The sequence below is a fragment of the Pleurodeles waltl genome, chromosome 7 (genome assembly GCF_031143425.1).
Source record: "Pleurodeles waltl isolate 20211129_DDA chromosome 7, aPleWal1.hap1.20221129, whole genome shotgun sequence".
Lineage (NCBI taxonomy): Eukaryota > Metazoa > Chordata > Amphibia > Caudata > Salamandridae > Pleurodeles > Pleurodeles waltl.
Genome location: NC_090446.1, coordinates 597,927,986 through 597,945,212, shown reverse-complemented (window position 1 = coordinate 597,945,212; position 17,227 = coordinate 597,927,986). Strand labels below are relative to the sequence as shown.

Below are 17,227 nucleotides of genomic sequence, written 5' to 3'. Positions count from 1 at the left end.
TACCTATCCCTTCTATCTCTTCAGGTTTTGGGCCTTATTCTGTTGCAGGCACCTGGCCCACCCACACAAGTGAGGTATCATTTTTATCGGGAGACTTGGGGGAATGCTGGGTGGAAGGAAATTTGTGGCTCCTCTCAGATTCCAGAACTTTCTGCCACAGAAATGAGAGGAAAAAGTGTTTTTTTGGCCAAATTTTGAGGTTTGCAAAGGATTCTGGGTAACAGAACCTGGTCCGAGCCCCGCAAGTCACCCCTCCTTGGATTCCCCTAGGTCTCTAGTTTTCAGAAATGCACAGGTTTGGTAGGTTTCCCTAGGTGCCCGCTGAGCTACAGGCCAAAATCCACAGGTAGGCACTGTTTTCTTCCAAAATTTTGGTTGTGTCCACGTTGCGCTTTGGGGCGTTTCCTGTCGCGGCCGCTAGGCCTACCCACGCAAGTGAGGTATCATTTTTATCGGGAGACGTGGGGGAACGCTGGGTGGAAGGAAATTTGTGGCTCCTCTCAGATTCCAGAACTTTCTGCCATAGAAATGTGAGGAACATGTGTTTTTTTAGCCAAATTTTGAGGTTTGCAAAGGATTCTGGGTAACAGAACCTGGTCCGAACCACACAAGTCACCCCTCCTTGGATTCCCCTAGGTCTCTAGTTTTCAGAAATGCACAGGTTTGGTAGGTTTCCCTAGGTGGCGGCTGAGCTAGAGGCCAAAATCTACAGGTAGTCACTTTGCTAAAAACAGCTCTGTTTTCTGTGATGTGTCCACGTTGTGTTTTGGGGCATATCCTGTCGCGGGCGCTAGGCCTAGCCACACAAGTGAGGTATCATTTTTATCGGGAGACGTGGGGGAACGCTGGGTGGAAGGAAATTTGTGGCTCCTCTCAGATTCCAGAACTTTCTGCCACAGAAATGTGAGGAACATGTGTTTTTTTAGCCATATTTTGAGGTTTGCAAAGGATTCTGGGTAACAGAACCTGGTCCGAGCCACACAAGTCACCCCTCCTTGGATTCCCCTAGGTCTCTAGTTTTCAGAAATGCATAGGTTTGGTAGGTTTCCCTAGGTGGCGGCTGAGCTAGAGGCCAAAATCTACAGGTAGTCACTTTGCTAAAAACAGCTCTGTTTTCTGTGATATGTCCACGTTGTGTTTTGGGGCATATCCTGTCGCGGGCGCTAGGCCTACCCACACAAGTGAGGTATCATTTTTATCGGGAGACGTGGGGGAACGTTGGGTGGAAGGAAATTTGTGGCTCCTCTCAGATTCCAGAATTTTCTGCCACAGAAATGTGAGGAACATGTGTTTTTTTAGCCAAATTTTGAGGTTTGCAAAGGATTCTGGGTAACAGAACCTGGTCCGAGCCCCGCAAGTCACCCCTCCTTGGATCCCCCTAGGTCTCTAGTTTTCAGAAATGCACAGGTTTGGTAGGTTTCCCTAGGTGGCGGCTGAGCTAGAGGCCAAAATCTACAGGTAGTCACTTTGCTAAAAACAGCTCTGTTTTCTGTGATATGTCCACGTTGTGTTTTGGGGCATATCCTGTCGCGGGCGCTAGGCCTACCCACACAAGTGAGGTATCATTTTTATCGGGAGACGTGGGGGAACGCTAGGTGGAAGGAAATTTGTGGCTCCTCTCAGATTCCAGAACTTTCTGCCACAGAAATGTGAGGAACATGTGTTTTTTTAGCCAAATTTTGAGGTTTGCAAAGGATTCTGGGTAACAGAACCTGGTCCGAGCCACACAAGTCACCCCTCCTTGGATTCCCCTAGGTCTCTAGTTTTCAGAAATGCACAGGTTTGGTAGGTTTCCCTAGGTGTCGGCTGAGCTACAGAACAAAATCTACAGGTAGTCACTTTGCTAAAAACAGCTCTGTTTTCTGTGATATGTCCACGTTGTGTTTTGGGGCATATCCTGTCGCGGGCGCTAGGCCTACCCACACAAGTGAGGTATAATTTTTATCGGGAGACGTGGGGGAACGCTGGGTGGAAGGAAATTTGTGGCTCCTCTCAGATTCCAGAACTTTCTGCCACAGAAATGTGAGGAACATGTGTTTTTTTAGCCAAATTTTGAGGTTTGCAAAGGATTCTGGGTAACAGAACCTGGTCCGAGCCACACAAGTCACCCCTCCTTGGATTCCCCTAGGTCTCTAGTTTTCAGAAATGCATAGGTTTGGTAGGTTTCCCTAGGTGGCGGCTGAGCTAGAGGCCAAAATCTACAGGTAGTCACTTTGCTAAAAACAGCTCTGTTTTCTGTGATATGTCCACGTTGTGTTTTGGGGCATATACTGTCGCGGGCGCTAGGCCTACCCACACAAGTGAGGTATCATTTTTATCGAGAGACATGGGGGAACGCTGGATGGAAGGAAATTTGTGGCTCCTCTCAGATTCCAGAACTTTCTGCCACAGAAATGTGAGGAACATGTGTTTTTTTAGCCAAATTTTGAGGTTTGCAAAGGATTCTGGGTAACAGAACCTGGTCCGAGCCACACAAGTCACCCCTCCTTGGATTCCCCTAGGTCTCTAGTTTTCAGAAATGCATAGGTTTGGTAGGTTTCCCTAGGTGGCGGCTGAGCTAGAGGCCAAAATCTACAGGTAGTCCCTTTGCTAAAAACAGCTCTGTTTTCTGTGATATGTCCACGTTGTGTTTTGGGGCATATCCTGTCGCGGGCGCTAGGCCTACCCACACAAGTGAGGTATCATTTTTATCGGGAGACGTGGGGGAACGTTGGGTGGAAGGAAATTCGTGGCTCCTCTCAGATTCAAGAACTTTCTGCCACAGAAATGTGAGGAACATGTGTTTTTTTAGCCAAATTTTGAGGTTTGCAAAGGATTCTGGGTAACAGAACCTGGTCCGAGCCCCGCAAGTCACCCCTCCTTGGATCCCCCTAGGTCTCTAGTTTTCAGAAATGCATAGGTTTGGTAGGTTTACCTAGGTGGCGGCTGAGCTAGAGGCCAAAATCTACAGGTAGTCACTTTGCTAAAAACAGCTCTGTTTTCTGTGATATGTCCACGTTGTGTTTTGGGGCATATCCTGTCGCGGGCGCTAGGCCTACCCACACAAGTGAGGTATCATTTTTATCGGGAGACGTGGGGGAACGTTGGGTGGAAGGAAATTTGTGGCTCCTCTCAGATTCCAGAACTTTCTGCCACAGAAATGTGAGGAACATGTGTTTTTTTAGCCAAATTTTGAGGTTTGCAAAGGATTCTGGGTAACAGAACCTGGTCCGAGCCCCGCAAGTCACCCCTCCTTGGATCCCCCTAGGTCTCTAGTTTTCAGAAATGCACAGGTTTGGTAGGTTTCCCTAGGTGGCGGCTGAGCTAGAGGCCAAAATCTACAGGTAGTCACTTTGCTAAAAACAGCTCTGTTTTCTGTGATATGTCCACGTTGTGTTTTGGGGCATATCCTGTCGCGGGCGCTAGGCCTACCCACACAAGTGAGGTATCATTTTTATCGGGAGACGTGGGGGAACGCTAGGTGGAAGGAAATTTGTGGCTCCTCTCAGATTCCAGAACTTTCTGCCACAGAAATGTGAGGAACATGTGTTTTTTTAGCCAAATTTAGAGGTTTGCAAAGGATTCTGGGTAACCGAACCTGGTCCGAGCCCCACAAGTCACCCCTCCTTGGATTCCCCTAGGTCTCTAGTTTTCAGAAATGCACAGGTTTGGTAGGTTTCCCTAGGTGGCGGCTGAGCTAGAGGCCAAAATCTACAGGTAGTCACTTTGCTAAAAACAGCTCTGTTTTCTGTGATGTGTCCAGGTTGTGTTTTGGGGCATATCCTGTCGCGGGCGCTAGGCCTACCCACACAAGTGAGGTATCATTTTTATCGGGAGACATGGGGGAATGCTGGGTGGAAGGAAATTTGTCGCTCCTCTCAGATTCCAGAACTTTCTGCCACAGAAATGTGAGGAACATGTGTTTTTTTAGCCAAATTTTGAGGTTTGCAAAGGATTCTGGATAACAGAACCTGGTCCGAGCCACACAAGTCACCCCTCCTTGGATTCCCCTAGGTCTCTAGTTTTCAGAAATGCACAGGTTTGGTAGGTTTCCCTAGGTGGCGGCTGAGCTAGAGGCCAAAATCTACAGGTAGTCACTTTGCTAAAAACAGCTCTGTTTTCTGTGATGTGTCCACGTTGTGTTTTGGGGCATATCCTGTCGCGGGCGCTAGGCCTAGCCACACAAGTGAGGTATCATTTTTATCGGGAGACTTGGGGGAACATAGAATAGCAAAACAAGTGTTATTGCCCCTTGTCTTTCTCTACATTTATTCCTTCCAAATATAGGGGTGTGTGTAAAAAAGACATCTATTTGAGAAATTCCATGTAATTCACGTGCTACTATGGTCACCCCGGAATTCAGAGATGTGCAAATAACCACTGCTCCTCAACACCTTATCTTGTGCCCTTTTTGGAAATGCAAAGGTTTTCTTGATAGCTATTTTTTACTCCTTATATTTCAGCAAATTAATTACTGTATACCCGGTATAGAATGAAAACGCACTGCAGGGTGCAGCTCATTTATTGGCTCTGGGTTCCTCGGGTTCTTGATGAACCTACAAACCCTATATATCCCCGCAACCAGAGGAGTCCAGCAGACGTAACGGTATATTGCTTTCGATAATCTGACATTGCAGGGAAAAGTTACAGAGTAAAAAGTAGAGAAAAATTGATGTTTTTTTCACCTCAATTTCAATATTTTTCTTTTTCAGCTGTTATTTTCTGTAGGAAACCCTTGTAGGATCTACACAAATGACCCCTTGCTGAATTCAGAATTTTGTCTACTTTTCAGAAATGTTTAGGTTTCTGGGATCCAGCATTGGTTACATGACCATTCCTGTCACTGACTGGAAGGAGGCTGAAAGCACAAAAAATTGCACAAATGGGGTATGCCCCAGTAAAATGCCAAAATTGTGTTGAAAAATTGGGTTTTCGGATTCAAGTCTGCCTGTTCCTGAAAGCTGGGAAGCTGCTGAGTTTAGCACCGCAGACCCTTTGTTGATGCCATTTTCAGGGGAAAAACCACAAGCCTTCTTCTGCAGCCCCTTTTTCCAATTTTTTTGAAAAAAACGAAATTTTCACTGTATTTTGGCCAATTTCTTGGCCTCCTTCAGGGGAACCCACAAAGTCTGGGTACCTTTAGAATCCCTAGGATGTTGGAAAAAAAGGACGCAAATTTGGCTTGGTTAGCTTATGTGGACAAAAAGTTATGAGGGCCTAAACTAAGCGCGAACTGCCCCAAATAGGCAAAAAAGGGCCTGGCACAGGAGGGGGAAAAGGCCTGGCAGCGAAGGGGTTAAAGAACAGCACATGGAATTCTGGGATTTATGTAATTATTCAGATGTTTTATGTTGTGGTCATGTCCCCTCTTGGCAACTTCAAGACATATATTATACAGAAATCCTTGGAAAGGAAGACCGAAGGCGGAAGTTGAAGGCTGTATCCAGTGTTTCTGGGGAACTATGTACCCTCGAAAGTGAGGAATATCACTGTTGATTCTTGTGTCAGACGTGTTTACTTCTGGCTTGATCACAGGCCTGCATGCTGTGGGTGGGTTTCCACTGTTAGCAGGGCAAAGCTTAATATTAAAATAATAATAATAATAAGTGTGGGGGCCAATGTTTTTATTAGGAGCCAACTGGAGCTACTGAATTCAGGGCATGCTCCCTAACAAGGCTGCCTAGTCTTGATGTCCTTTCAGGTCTCTTTCTTCCACCACCCCGCTCTTCCATTCCCCTGTCCTACACGTAGACCTTCTTTTTCATCCCTCCTTTTTCTGTTGGCACAAATTACCTGCATTTTTCTTTCTTCTTTTTCCCCTCCCTTCTGCTTTTCTCTCTTTTGCTCTTGGTCAAAATGTGATGGTGAAAAATAAGTCCCAGCCATCATAAACGAGTGGTGGTGTCCAGCACCTCCAACTATTGACACAAATTAACTACGGGCCCTGTACTGGCTTGACTCTTCAACACATCACATCATGCAGTACAGTGCTTCATAAAAAGGGATTTAAATTGGTTACACAAACCAGGCCTTCCAGGTTCCTGATTAAACAAGGATGCTTATGACTGGATGGGGAGAGCCTTCAGGGCACGAGAAAACTATTGTGGCATACATCGCCCTACACATATCAGCAAACTAGGGGGGAGTTTTACATAGGATCTACATGGTTTTAGAGAAAATAATGATTCTTCAATTACACAGGGTGTACACCAGTTAGTACTGTCAACCCAGGGCCTACATCGCACCTAAGGGAATTAGATCTTGAGCAGAAATATGCAATGTTAAAAGAGGTGGCTATTCAAGTATCTTATGAACAGATGTGGGATCATCCTTAAAAATGGGCAAAGAGACAGGGGGTTGAAATAATCCTGGACATATCAGTGACTGCTCGCAACTATGTTCAATCAGAATGTAGGATATTGATTTATTAAGAGTAGATAATGAAATAGATCTCCACAAATATGTGGGCCAGGAGTAATTTCAGAATATATGAATTGCCAACATCAAAGGAAGGGAGCTAAAGAATAGCACCTCTATGGACGATCTCAGCAATAGAGCCAGAAAAAAAGGCCAGATAGACTTGTCAAGAAACCTTTACTTTCCTATTTCAACTTCTTGTCCGTGAAATAAGAGTAGCACACTGATCCTCTTTTCATTGGAAGCCCCAGAGTAAGTGGGTCCTGTGGTGTGCAGCCTACTATTCCCCATTGAGTCCATAGGCTTAGGGCAACCTCAGTAGAGCTGCTCTGCGTGACTGATATGCCTCAAATCATTGATGTACACCATATCAACCCATAAGCAGATCATGATCTTTTTTTAGCCCTCCTCTGTAGGCACACTTGTGGTCAGATGCAAAACCCACTAAAAACTTGCGCTGTTGTGGCAGGACTCCGATTCCCAAAAATGACATCATTGGGAGCAAATGGAGATTTGACTTTCATACAAACTTTCTAAGTCAGGGAGCAGTCTGACATCCACAAAATGTTATTTGATGGCCTTATTTTGAAGGACATGGAGGAGTAGGGTAGGCATGAGAGAATCACAGGACATTACTATTTCCAGGACAGGAGTTAGTCAAGGACACATAGGGCCAAATTTAAGAAAAGTGGCGCTGCATCCAAAGCAGCGTCACTCTTCTTGCGACCCTTGGCGCTCCTCTACCACCACCATATGTGCGCCGTATGTAATATATGGCGCACCATGGCTCAGGGTAGGGGCAATAGCGTCAACATTTTTGACGTTATTGATGTACTGTGCAGGATTAGAGACAAAATGTTGGTGCTAATCCTGCAGAGTACATAGGGGCCCATTAAAAACAATGGTGTGCCCCCTTTTAACACCTGCTGTGGATGGGAGTTAAAAATAGCCACTAAAAGTGGTGCATTTTTTCTGTCCGCCTAACTGGGGAATGCCCCCCGTGCATACATTATGGCTGGCACAGGCATAATGTGGCTCAAGGGGTTACAAAGTGGTACAATGCATGCATTGCGCCACTTTGTAAATATGGCGCAGAGAATTTGGCCTCATTGGGCCACATTAGCATCATATAAAATGACGCTAATGTGGGGCAAGGAGGCACTAAACCCTCTTAAATCTGGGCCACAGTGTCTGAAGATACTCACACCTTGACCACTTGACCCATCGCAGTAGGTTTGCGCACAAAAAGTGGTTCTTACCTCTGATCACAAATTTCTCCATGGAAGACGCATGATATGAGCATGTCCTCGAGCTGGTGGCCCAGTTCCTTCTGCTCCTTGACAGTCAACCTTGAAAGTGCAAATGCGAACTGTCTATCATCTGCAACAGAAACGCCCTCTGCCGATGTGGTCTCATTCTGATTGCCATCTCTCATGAAAAGGAAAGGCAGCTCGTTGGCTAGGAAGCGAAAGCGAGACGAGTTGATCTTCGACATCCGGGCGCGATTCAGGTTGCAGAATGTGACTGCTGGGAAGGCCAGGCGTGGACTGTTCACCATGGTGACCTTCTCCTGGGTTGGGTAGCGCAGGAAAGTGGCAATCAACTGGCTGCACTGCCAGACCATACAGGCCAGCACAAACAGCACAAACCCTGCCCAGCAGCAGCGCTGCAGTCGACCCCGGGACCGCAGGATGCTCGGGATCCCATGGGCTGTGGTGTGGCGCAAGGTGTGGGCACAGATTGCGCGCAGTGAGGGTTTACGCAGGTACATCCTGGTCATTGTGGTGTCCAGCTGGAGGGCTGAATCTTCATGATGCAACTCAGGGACCTGAGCTTGCCGTCAAGTCTGTCAGTCTGACTATGGGGCTGGTCATGCCTTGCACCGCTGCCAGGTGGGCCTACGCAATGTCTACCTCCAGGTGATAGAAGGTATCGCATGTGAAATAAATTAGACAAAAGCTGGGCAGTCTTTAATAGGAGGACTTGCAAGATTATCCCTTCCATCCGCCAAAGCTGATCTCTCTAGGGATGGCTGCAGGCTATCGTTCTACAGTTAATTAGCAGCAGAAGGTAGTTAAGGCTCTGGAAGGAGATGATCTCCACGCCTCTGTCTTTGGAGAGCTTCATAGGTCAGAGGTCACAAAGGAGAGATGCCTGAGCAGAAGAGGACAAAGACAAGCACATTGGAAGGGCAGCCTCTGTCTGCCAGGAAGCCTGGCAGAGGAACACTTTGCTCCCCACAGTCTAGCGTCGGTATCTACATTATGATGCATGAACTGTATGCTGAACTTGGGCTCTTAATGGTCCCTCTCCTGCTCCGACATAGTTCACCCACCATCCCTAGGGCGGGACGGACGTCGCACCTCTCATGGGCCTGGCTGGCGCCGGGCTCGGGGGGACAGGGGGGCCTCTTTCCTTGTCTGATTCCTTCTTGTTGTGTGTCACAATAGAGGTGGGCTCCCTTTACAAATGGAGTACCACAGATTGAAAAACCTGGGACAAGTCAGTGGGATCGTCAACTGTTTCGATTACTGATTTTCTGATATGCTTCTCTGTTGCACAAAAATGTGTAAGGAAAACGTTGTACTTTGGGACACAGTTTGAGTAGGTTTATAAACACCTCTCAGTTACTGCGCTAAGAAGAGGCATGGCTTTGGTGGGAAGCGCAGTATACGTGTTAATCACTATATATTTGGGTGGTGCATTAAGGTGTCACCGGAAGTGGTGACTGGACGAGAAGAGGACGTGTCTGTGGAGTATTGCCAGATGCGCGTACGTAGGCACGGGTTAAGACAAGGATATGTCTGAGGTGCGTTCGGCTGCAAGGCAGACCGACGGAGTGCTTGCTGTTCAATATTCGAGTGACTCCCCAATCCTGTCAGCCTTTAAACAGAACGGGCTTTTGAAAAATCTCTCGCCTTTCGCTATATAGAGCACCTACTCATGGTGCGCACTTTCACCTTCTACGACCCGGTGTGCGCTAGACACCCGCAGGCGGCCCTGGGAGGGCTGCGCCTCGGGTGCGGGGGTGCCGACGACACTGGTAAATTGTCGGTCTTTAGTAACGATTGATCACAGATATAAGCGCCATTCAGTAGTCGGGGGAGAAACGACTACCCTGGTGTGTCCTCTGCTACGGCGATGAAGGTCGTGCTAGGAACAGAATGCAAACACAACTGGGAAAGCGCTGTTTACTTTCTCTAGTTTCTACTCCTGGCCTTCCTTCCACTAGACTTTCATCAACAAATAGATGGCAATGATGGGCAAATGGTGGGTCAAGGAATCGTGCCTGGGAAGTTTTTTGGGGCTCTAGGGCGCTACTTTCGCTATCTTTGTCCTGGTAAGGTGTCCTATGACATGGAAGTTTGCTACGGAGGACACGCCTCAGATGCACTATCCTCGCTTGGGTCCCCAGAACACTGCACACAACAGTTACTTGCAAGGACACGTGAGGGGGAGGAGCATCGACACCAGGGACTGCTGGGTAGCGCCAGTTCCCCAAACGCAGCTGTAACTAAAAAAGTCAATGACGCATCTTTAATTCATGGCTTTCGAGGCTTTAATTATTGGCACACGTGCAGGCGTGTTCCTAAAATCAGGGCTGCTGCCGTGGGGAGATGGCCAGGCACCGCCTCAAAGGAGGCATAAATCCCATGAGGGCACCCCCCCCTCACACCCCCCACCCACACTCAAATCTATAGGTATCAACAGAAGTTCTTTCAAGGGCCAGTGCTTTAAGTGGGCAGGTACTGTCCGACACTTCTCAGGAGCAAACAGGTTCTCTAAATAGAGAATACATGCACCTTTATATTTGCATTTAAAGCACAGCCAAGGGCCTCAAACGTTCTCAAATTTATGTGGACAATCTCTCCCTTCATATGTGAACTATACTCCTCCCTGCACTATAGTCCATGTCCTTACTCCATAGCTCCAGCTGAGGTAAGGGTGAGGACCCCCATAGTTGTGTAACATTTCACTAAGCTGTTACCAGTCCTAAATTACAGAAGAAACGATAATATCTGGTACCTTTTTAGCCCCCCTTTATGGTCAAGAAGCAAAGTTTACTTCCTTAGGTCAAAGGCAGCCCCCTCAACCTCTGCTAGGGTCCCCACCACTCCCCCCCAGCACGGCTTAAAGGCAGGACTGTCCCACAGGATATCGAGAAATGTGCCCCTTTCACAACATCGAGGGAGACACTCAGGCCTATGAACTGTTAAATCCTATGGAAGCCCTAGGGGCGCCCCAGGGCCCCTCACCACGTTCTTCAAGGAGGCCCAACCATTTTACCTTAAGCCACTGCCCTAACCCTCTGTTTGAGCAGTAAAGGACGGCCATAATCAGGGTGCAGTGGGCCCCTCAGACCGCTTGAATGGTGCCACTGCACCTGAAGCACCTGCTCAGTGCTCACTAGTGAACGCTGTGCACCAGGAACGCTCACTCTGCTAGATTGACGCTGTAGTTTCAGGGCTCTGGTACCAGTGGTTGTCACTGTTGTGTATTATAGCTGTGGTAGGAAATAGCGGAGGTTTGTTACACCTACAGAGCAGTGTATGACAATAAGGGGACAGGGGACATAAAGCACTAGTCATAGAAACTGACAAGACTGAGGGAAAAGTGAGAAGAGATTACTCCTCGGATGTAGATGAATAGGTAGTAACTAGGAAAGAAAAGTCACTCTGATTGACAACATCTGAACAGAGGAGTTTTTTCAGGCATGTGAAGTTCTTCTTGAAGCCTGAAATATTGGAATCGAGAGCTCCAAGGGTATGGGGAGCCCTCTGAAATCTACCGATAGGATGTCTGTCATTCTATTACCTTGTCCAAAGTTTGTATTGTTTAATATGTAAAAATTAAGTGCACCAACACACGGTTAATATTCGTTACCCTTCCTTGCCGAATGCCGGGGTTGCTGATTGCCAGGGTTGCCTTGTATGTGTTTTTTTTATAAAAACGTTTTATTAGCATTTGGAATAATGCCAAAAGACAAGAAACACATAATTACGACAAAATGTAGCTGTTTCATACTAGACGCGATATTCTAGTACTTGTAGAAAGACCAGCATGATTACTCCTACACCTGCTCATAATCTTCCCCTCTCAGCCGCAATTGCGTTCTGGGGCCTTCAGAGCTCAGAGGTGCGCGCTTCATCGTCCACGGATCAGGACCTTATAGGGAAAGGATCAAGCAGAATCCCCTGATGCTGAGCCCTGTCTCTCCAAGTCCTGTCACGGAAAACCTCCTGCAATAAACACAGGAATCTCACAACTCATGCAACTGTTGATACCTCTCTTCCACTCCGCCAGCGATGGAGCTTCTGCATTCTTCCAGTTCTTCTAGCAATATCTTGTTTGGCCATGATCAAACGTAGCCACAACAGGATTCTTTTATACCTCTTACCCTCCATGTCATTGGTGATGTGCAGCAGAAAACATTTAGGGTCGCTGGGGAGTGTCCACCCCAACACCTCACCCAGGTATGGCAGTACCCCCCAGAACGCGCCAAACACTCAGCAGCTCCACTCTCTATCAAGAAAGTCACCCCTCTGGTCAGAGCAAGCTGTACAAAACGGTAAAGCAACCGCTCCATTTGTCACAACCTAGCACATGTAGGATGAACCCAGTGAAGGTACTTCAGCTGTATAAATTGAAATTGGGCTGCAACAGTTTGGCAAGACCAATGTAGAGGGGCCGAAATTCATCTTGGTAGATGAGTAGAGAGAACAAATATTTCCACGCCACGGTGTCAAGGACTTTATGAAAATCAAGCAGAAGCAACTCCTGATCATTGCATAATCTAGCTAATAGTGCCACAGCATTCTGCAATCACCATATATTGTGCCTAGTGGCAAGTTTGGGCATCAATCCCGATTGGTCTGGGTCGACCAAAGAACCCCCCACCCTCAACAGGTAGTTGGCTAAACCTTCACGCACATTTTCATCTCCACGGTAAGGATGGAAATGGAAGGATGTGAAGAGCAATGAGTCCTGGGTTGACCAGGTTTTGGAATTACTACCATGCCATCCACCTGCATGTCTGACCAGCGCTCTTCATCCTTAAAGTGATTTACAGAACACCTCCAGCAAGCTTTGTAGAATTCCACTGAAAACCCATCTGGGCCCAGGATCTTGCAGGATTATAGTTGGGGCAAGGCCTTCCACAATTCTTTAGTTGTGATGGAGACCTTCTAGAGAGCTCTTTCATCCATGTTCAGCCTACAAGTGGGCAGGTCAGCCTTAGATGATGCCAGTGCAGACTGCCTGGGCTTGGTGGTTCAGTAGTAGAGGTCATCAGAAGAATTTGCAGATTTGCGATCTATTGAAAGCTCATCATTGATAGGACGGCCCTGGTCATCCACCACTTAAGCAATAGGGTCACAGGAGGAGAGGCCAGGGGAAAGCTGAAATAGTATCTTGCTTTGTCTCCACAGTGGTATGAGAGCTTGTTGTCACATTGCTTGTGCTTCAATCGTCAGGGTTCATTGGAGAACGGATTGGGTATGTATGGTGTTTCTCAGAAGGGTCAGCTTGGGGAGGGGGGCGGGGCCCAGGTATCACCATTCCAGCCCTAACGTTTGTGTCTGTAGATCAGAAATTTCTTGTTGCTTTCAGCACCCTGACAACAAAGCATAATGGATTTGCCCAAAAAATCCCTCAGAGCCTGGGGTATTCCAGCAGGGAAAAATATAGAATGGAAACCTGTGGGGAAAACATTTAACTGCAATTGCAAATGCCTTTAGGACACCCCCTCACTTTACCCAGTACAAGAGGTCATTAACATTCCAGGTAATGACTGCAACTGGCCTTGGACTTAGGCTCATTGGCCACCTGGTGGGGTTGACAGGGAGGGGCTTATGTCGGTGTTTGGCCTATCATGGAGGTGTGGTATTGCTTTTGAGTGTCTAAAACAGGAAATATCTCTTGTGGACTGAACTGGGAACAATTGGCAACTTGACTATTAAACTACAAGCAAATCCCCTTCACCCAACAGCCTATTTTCCAACCCCATAACTCAACCCAGTAACTGAGGAATTCGTAGGGAGCGAGTTACGTCCCACAAACAATAGAGAAAAAAACGTTTTTGAGAGGGTATATGCAGGGTCAAATGTGAAATAAGCATGCCCCTAGACATGCCCTTAAGGTGCATCCTGTCCAGTATCTTTAAGATCATCTGCATCTGATGACAGTCTGTTTTGTTCAGGACTGCCGGAAGCCATATCTGGAGACTGGCACCGATGTCTGTTCCTTCAGCCCCTGTGCAGCAAGTGCAACCAGGCCTCAGAGGGCTCCTCCATCTAAACTATCTCTTTTGTGGCTGGACAGCATCTCTTCCAATCAGGACACTTGTGTATCCAATCCCAGGCACTTTCAGAATAAAGTTTTAACATCAAGCAGAACAGAACAGAACTTTCAGGCCGGCCGTAATGTTTATTTTATCTGCATGTCCCTCATTTTTATTTGACTCCCAGAAAGGAATGATGTTGCTGTTGCACTCACAGTGTATAGTAAAGGAAGATCGTGATTCATAAGGCGCTAAACATAAGATTGCCAAGTTTGCGGGAGGCTTGCAGATTTGCATCTCTGTCCAGGAAGTTTAATATATGGGCAACAAACGACCTCAGCCGTGCCCTTGGCAGCATGTAAAGGGAAAAGGATCTGTGTCCTCGCTCCACCAAGAAGCATGCTGAGACATCCTCCTCCGGAACCCAGGACTTCAGTCAGTGCATGATGAATTGCATGGGGAATGCCCCCTCTGCCCCTTCAGGAATAGCCAGGGTCTGTATGTTGTTGCACTAAGCATGACACTTGGCATCTTATGCTTGGTTCTCAAGCTGTTGTAGTGTCTTATGGAGGTGCCGAATTTTATGCTGGAACCCTCAGATGGTGTCTTCCGCTTCTAAGTTGCATCCCTCAGCATCTATGGCCCTGCCAGCAGTATTCTATAAGTTTAGGTAAAGAAGGGAGAGGTCAAGACTGAGGTCACCAATCTTCCATTCCAAGAAGGATTGCAAGTCTTGAATTGCCTGTAGTATGGACGCTGTGGGGTCTGAAGTCACGTCCTTCAGTGTTTGAGGCAGCAGAGATGAGTCACCATCTGGACCTGGGTTTCTTAAGTGAATTCTTTGAAACACCCCTGCATGGGATGGGGTGCTTGTTTGTCCTCCCCATGACAAAGCACTTGAACTAGTTATGTAGGCCCAACACTCAGCATATCCAGTTGAGGAACTTTGTTGCATCTTTCAGGATTTTCCAAATGCACCGAAGACAAGCCTTTGGCCCCTGTAGGAGTAACTAAGCATTAGGAAATGCACCTCCAGCCATGCATGGAGGTCACCTTGGATGAAGAAGTGGCTTGAGCAAGGAAGTCCTGGCTTAATCAGTGCTTCACCTGTGTTTAGAGACAACTGCTCCTCTGCCTATACATGGCCAAAACACCACCGCCTTCAAAGACACACTATTTTAGCTTGGTGGTAGAGGAACGCAACTAAGCCACATGTGGCAAAAAGGAGAATATCACCCACTACAACCAAAAAGCTGCCCTCATAGAAGGGAATAAAGCCAGGTCTTCACTTGCTTCTGAAAGACTACAACAGAGTCCAAGCTTGCAATGTGGGTAGGCAGAGTTCCACAATTTTGCTGCTGCTACTGCAAAGGAATGGCGGGCCCATCTGGCTTTCTGAAATCTCGGAATAGCAACCTTCCTGAGAGAAGATGATCTAAGCTGTCTTTTTGGGGTTAACAAAGAATCAGAACTCATAAGGGTCTTGATTAAGAAAAGTTAGTTAGTGATAAATTATAGTCATCTAGAAATGAATCAGATAATTGACAATTCATGTGCCAAAAAAAAGTTGCAATGCTATTCTCATTCAAAAATTGGTAAACATATATGATACCTTTTTCTTTCCAATGTTTAAAATAAAATCATCTATCATGAACCTTAATGAACTTATTATGCCAAGCAGACAAATTCAAATACATTGTACAGGTAATAATTAATCAAAGCACACTGTATTTACCAGAAAATGAGAATATTTAAAAATGGGATATCTTGAAAAAAAGTACAATAAGACATCAAAATAATATTGTTAAAAAAAAAGTAATTGAGTAAAGATCTACGAAAAGCATTCCACGTGTTAAACAATTATCATGAAAATCATGGGTCAGGATATAAAACTGTTAAATTAGAAAATAAGAGTGGTATGATTTAAAATCAGGGAATCAAACACCACCTTCAATTTTTGGTCTTTTTGTGCTTTGAGGTAACAAAAGTGGAATCTTATTGCTCCTTAAAAATTTGATACAAACAGAATCAATTTGGTTAAAATAGTAATTAGGAATCTAAATTGTAACATGGAAATAGTATATAAAATGTGTGGCACAATCATCATTTTAATAGCATCCAGTCTGCCCCACCAGGAAAAATATAAAGGAGACCAAGCAGAAAATAAGATTTGTGTGTTAGATTTCAACATTACAAAATTATGACTAATATTAGAAGAAAACCAGACACCAAGATATCATTTTTTAGGGTTACCATGCAAAATTAGAACTAGTAAACATAAGCTGATAACATAAAGAATTCAAGGGCAACATCTCGGTCTAAGTAAAATGAAGTGTATATCAGTAATTTTCGAGTACCAAGACAGTACAAAGAAATTTCCTATACGAGAGAGTCCAAAGAAGTAAGACAATTGGAAACACCAAAATATCATCAGCATATGCAGCAAACTTAATTTATAGTGAACCCTGTTTAAAATCTGATATATTTCTGTTTCAACTAATTATTTCCAGGAAGGATTCCAAATATAAAACAATCAGTAAAGGGGACCAAGGGCAACTTTGTCTGGTTCCTTGGTGTTTATCAAAGTAAGGAGAAAAACAACCAGCAACTACTACACTAGTGCAGGGATTAGAGTATAATAGGTAAAAAAATAAAATGAATTTAAGTCTGAAGTTAAACAAATTATTAATTGTATTGCCAGTTGATGTGATCGGAGACATTTTCAGCATCTAATGATAGAGCTGCTAGTGGGAAATTTAATGTTCAGACTTGGCTAATAATATTAGAAAATATTCTTGCATCATTAGCATCAACCCTACCTTTAATAAAACTAGATTGATCTGTTTTGACAAGAAGGGCAACAACAGACTCTAAACAGCAAGCAAAGATCTTGGCAGCTGTCTAACAATCATAATTGATAGTCCAATGGGCCTATAGTTTTTACTAAATTTAGGATCTTTGTCATGTTTGTGGATAATAGTTGTTAAAGTTTCCAAAAGGAGCAACTAGCATTGGCATTAGAAATAAAAAACTAAAAAGTACTAATAATTTTGGTGTAAAAGGGGAGGACAGTTCAACAGCTTAATGGAAAAACCATAAGGACCAGGAGCTGTTTGGTTTCTTTAGAGAGTTGATGGCAGTTAATACTTCTTGAGACATAATATCAGATTCTAGATATACACAGTTATCGGTTAATTAAGGTGCTCTAGGTATACCATCGTAAAATGATTCTGAACATTAGCTTCATAGGGATGAGTGTCCTCAGTATATAATTACTTGTATAGGTTTGAAAAGAAAGATATATATTGGTATTAGAAACAGACACATTATTATCAAAAACATTAATAATAGATCTTTAAATAGTTGCAAGCATCTTATCTGTTGTAGTCCAACCTCCATGAAATTTGGATTTCACCTCAATCAAGATCTCATGAGCAACAATAATATCATGTTTTTCTTTTTAGCCGAATAGGCAATTGTGAAGGCTATAAAAAGAAGCTTTAAAAGTACCCCAATTGATGGCAATAGAAGTGTCAGAGGGATTACTGAACT

General features: G+C 45.3%; 1 protein-coding gene across 1 annotated transcript in view; it reads right to left on the bottom strand.

The window, feature by feature from the left end:
* LOC138247286 (amiloride-sensitive sodium channel subunit beta-like) overlaps positions 1-8,035 on the bottom strand; it is a 139,124-nt gene extending 131,089 nt beyond the window's left edge. Inside the window, exon 1 of the mRNA XM_069202001.1 lies at positions 7,656-8,035. Coding sequence (XP_069058102.1) covers positions 7,656-8,020 — 365 coding nt within the window. The 5' untranslated portion in view covers positions 8,021-8,035. The remainder of the gene's footprint in view (positions 1-7,655) is intronic.
* Positions 8,036-17,227: the final 9,192 nt, after the last annotated feature.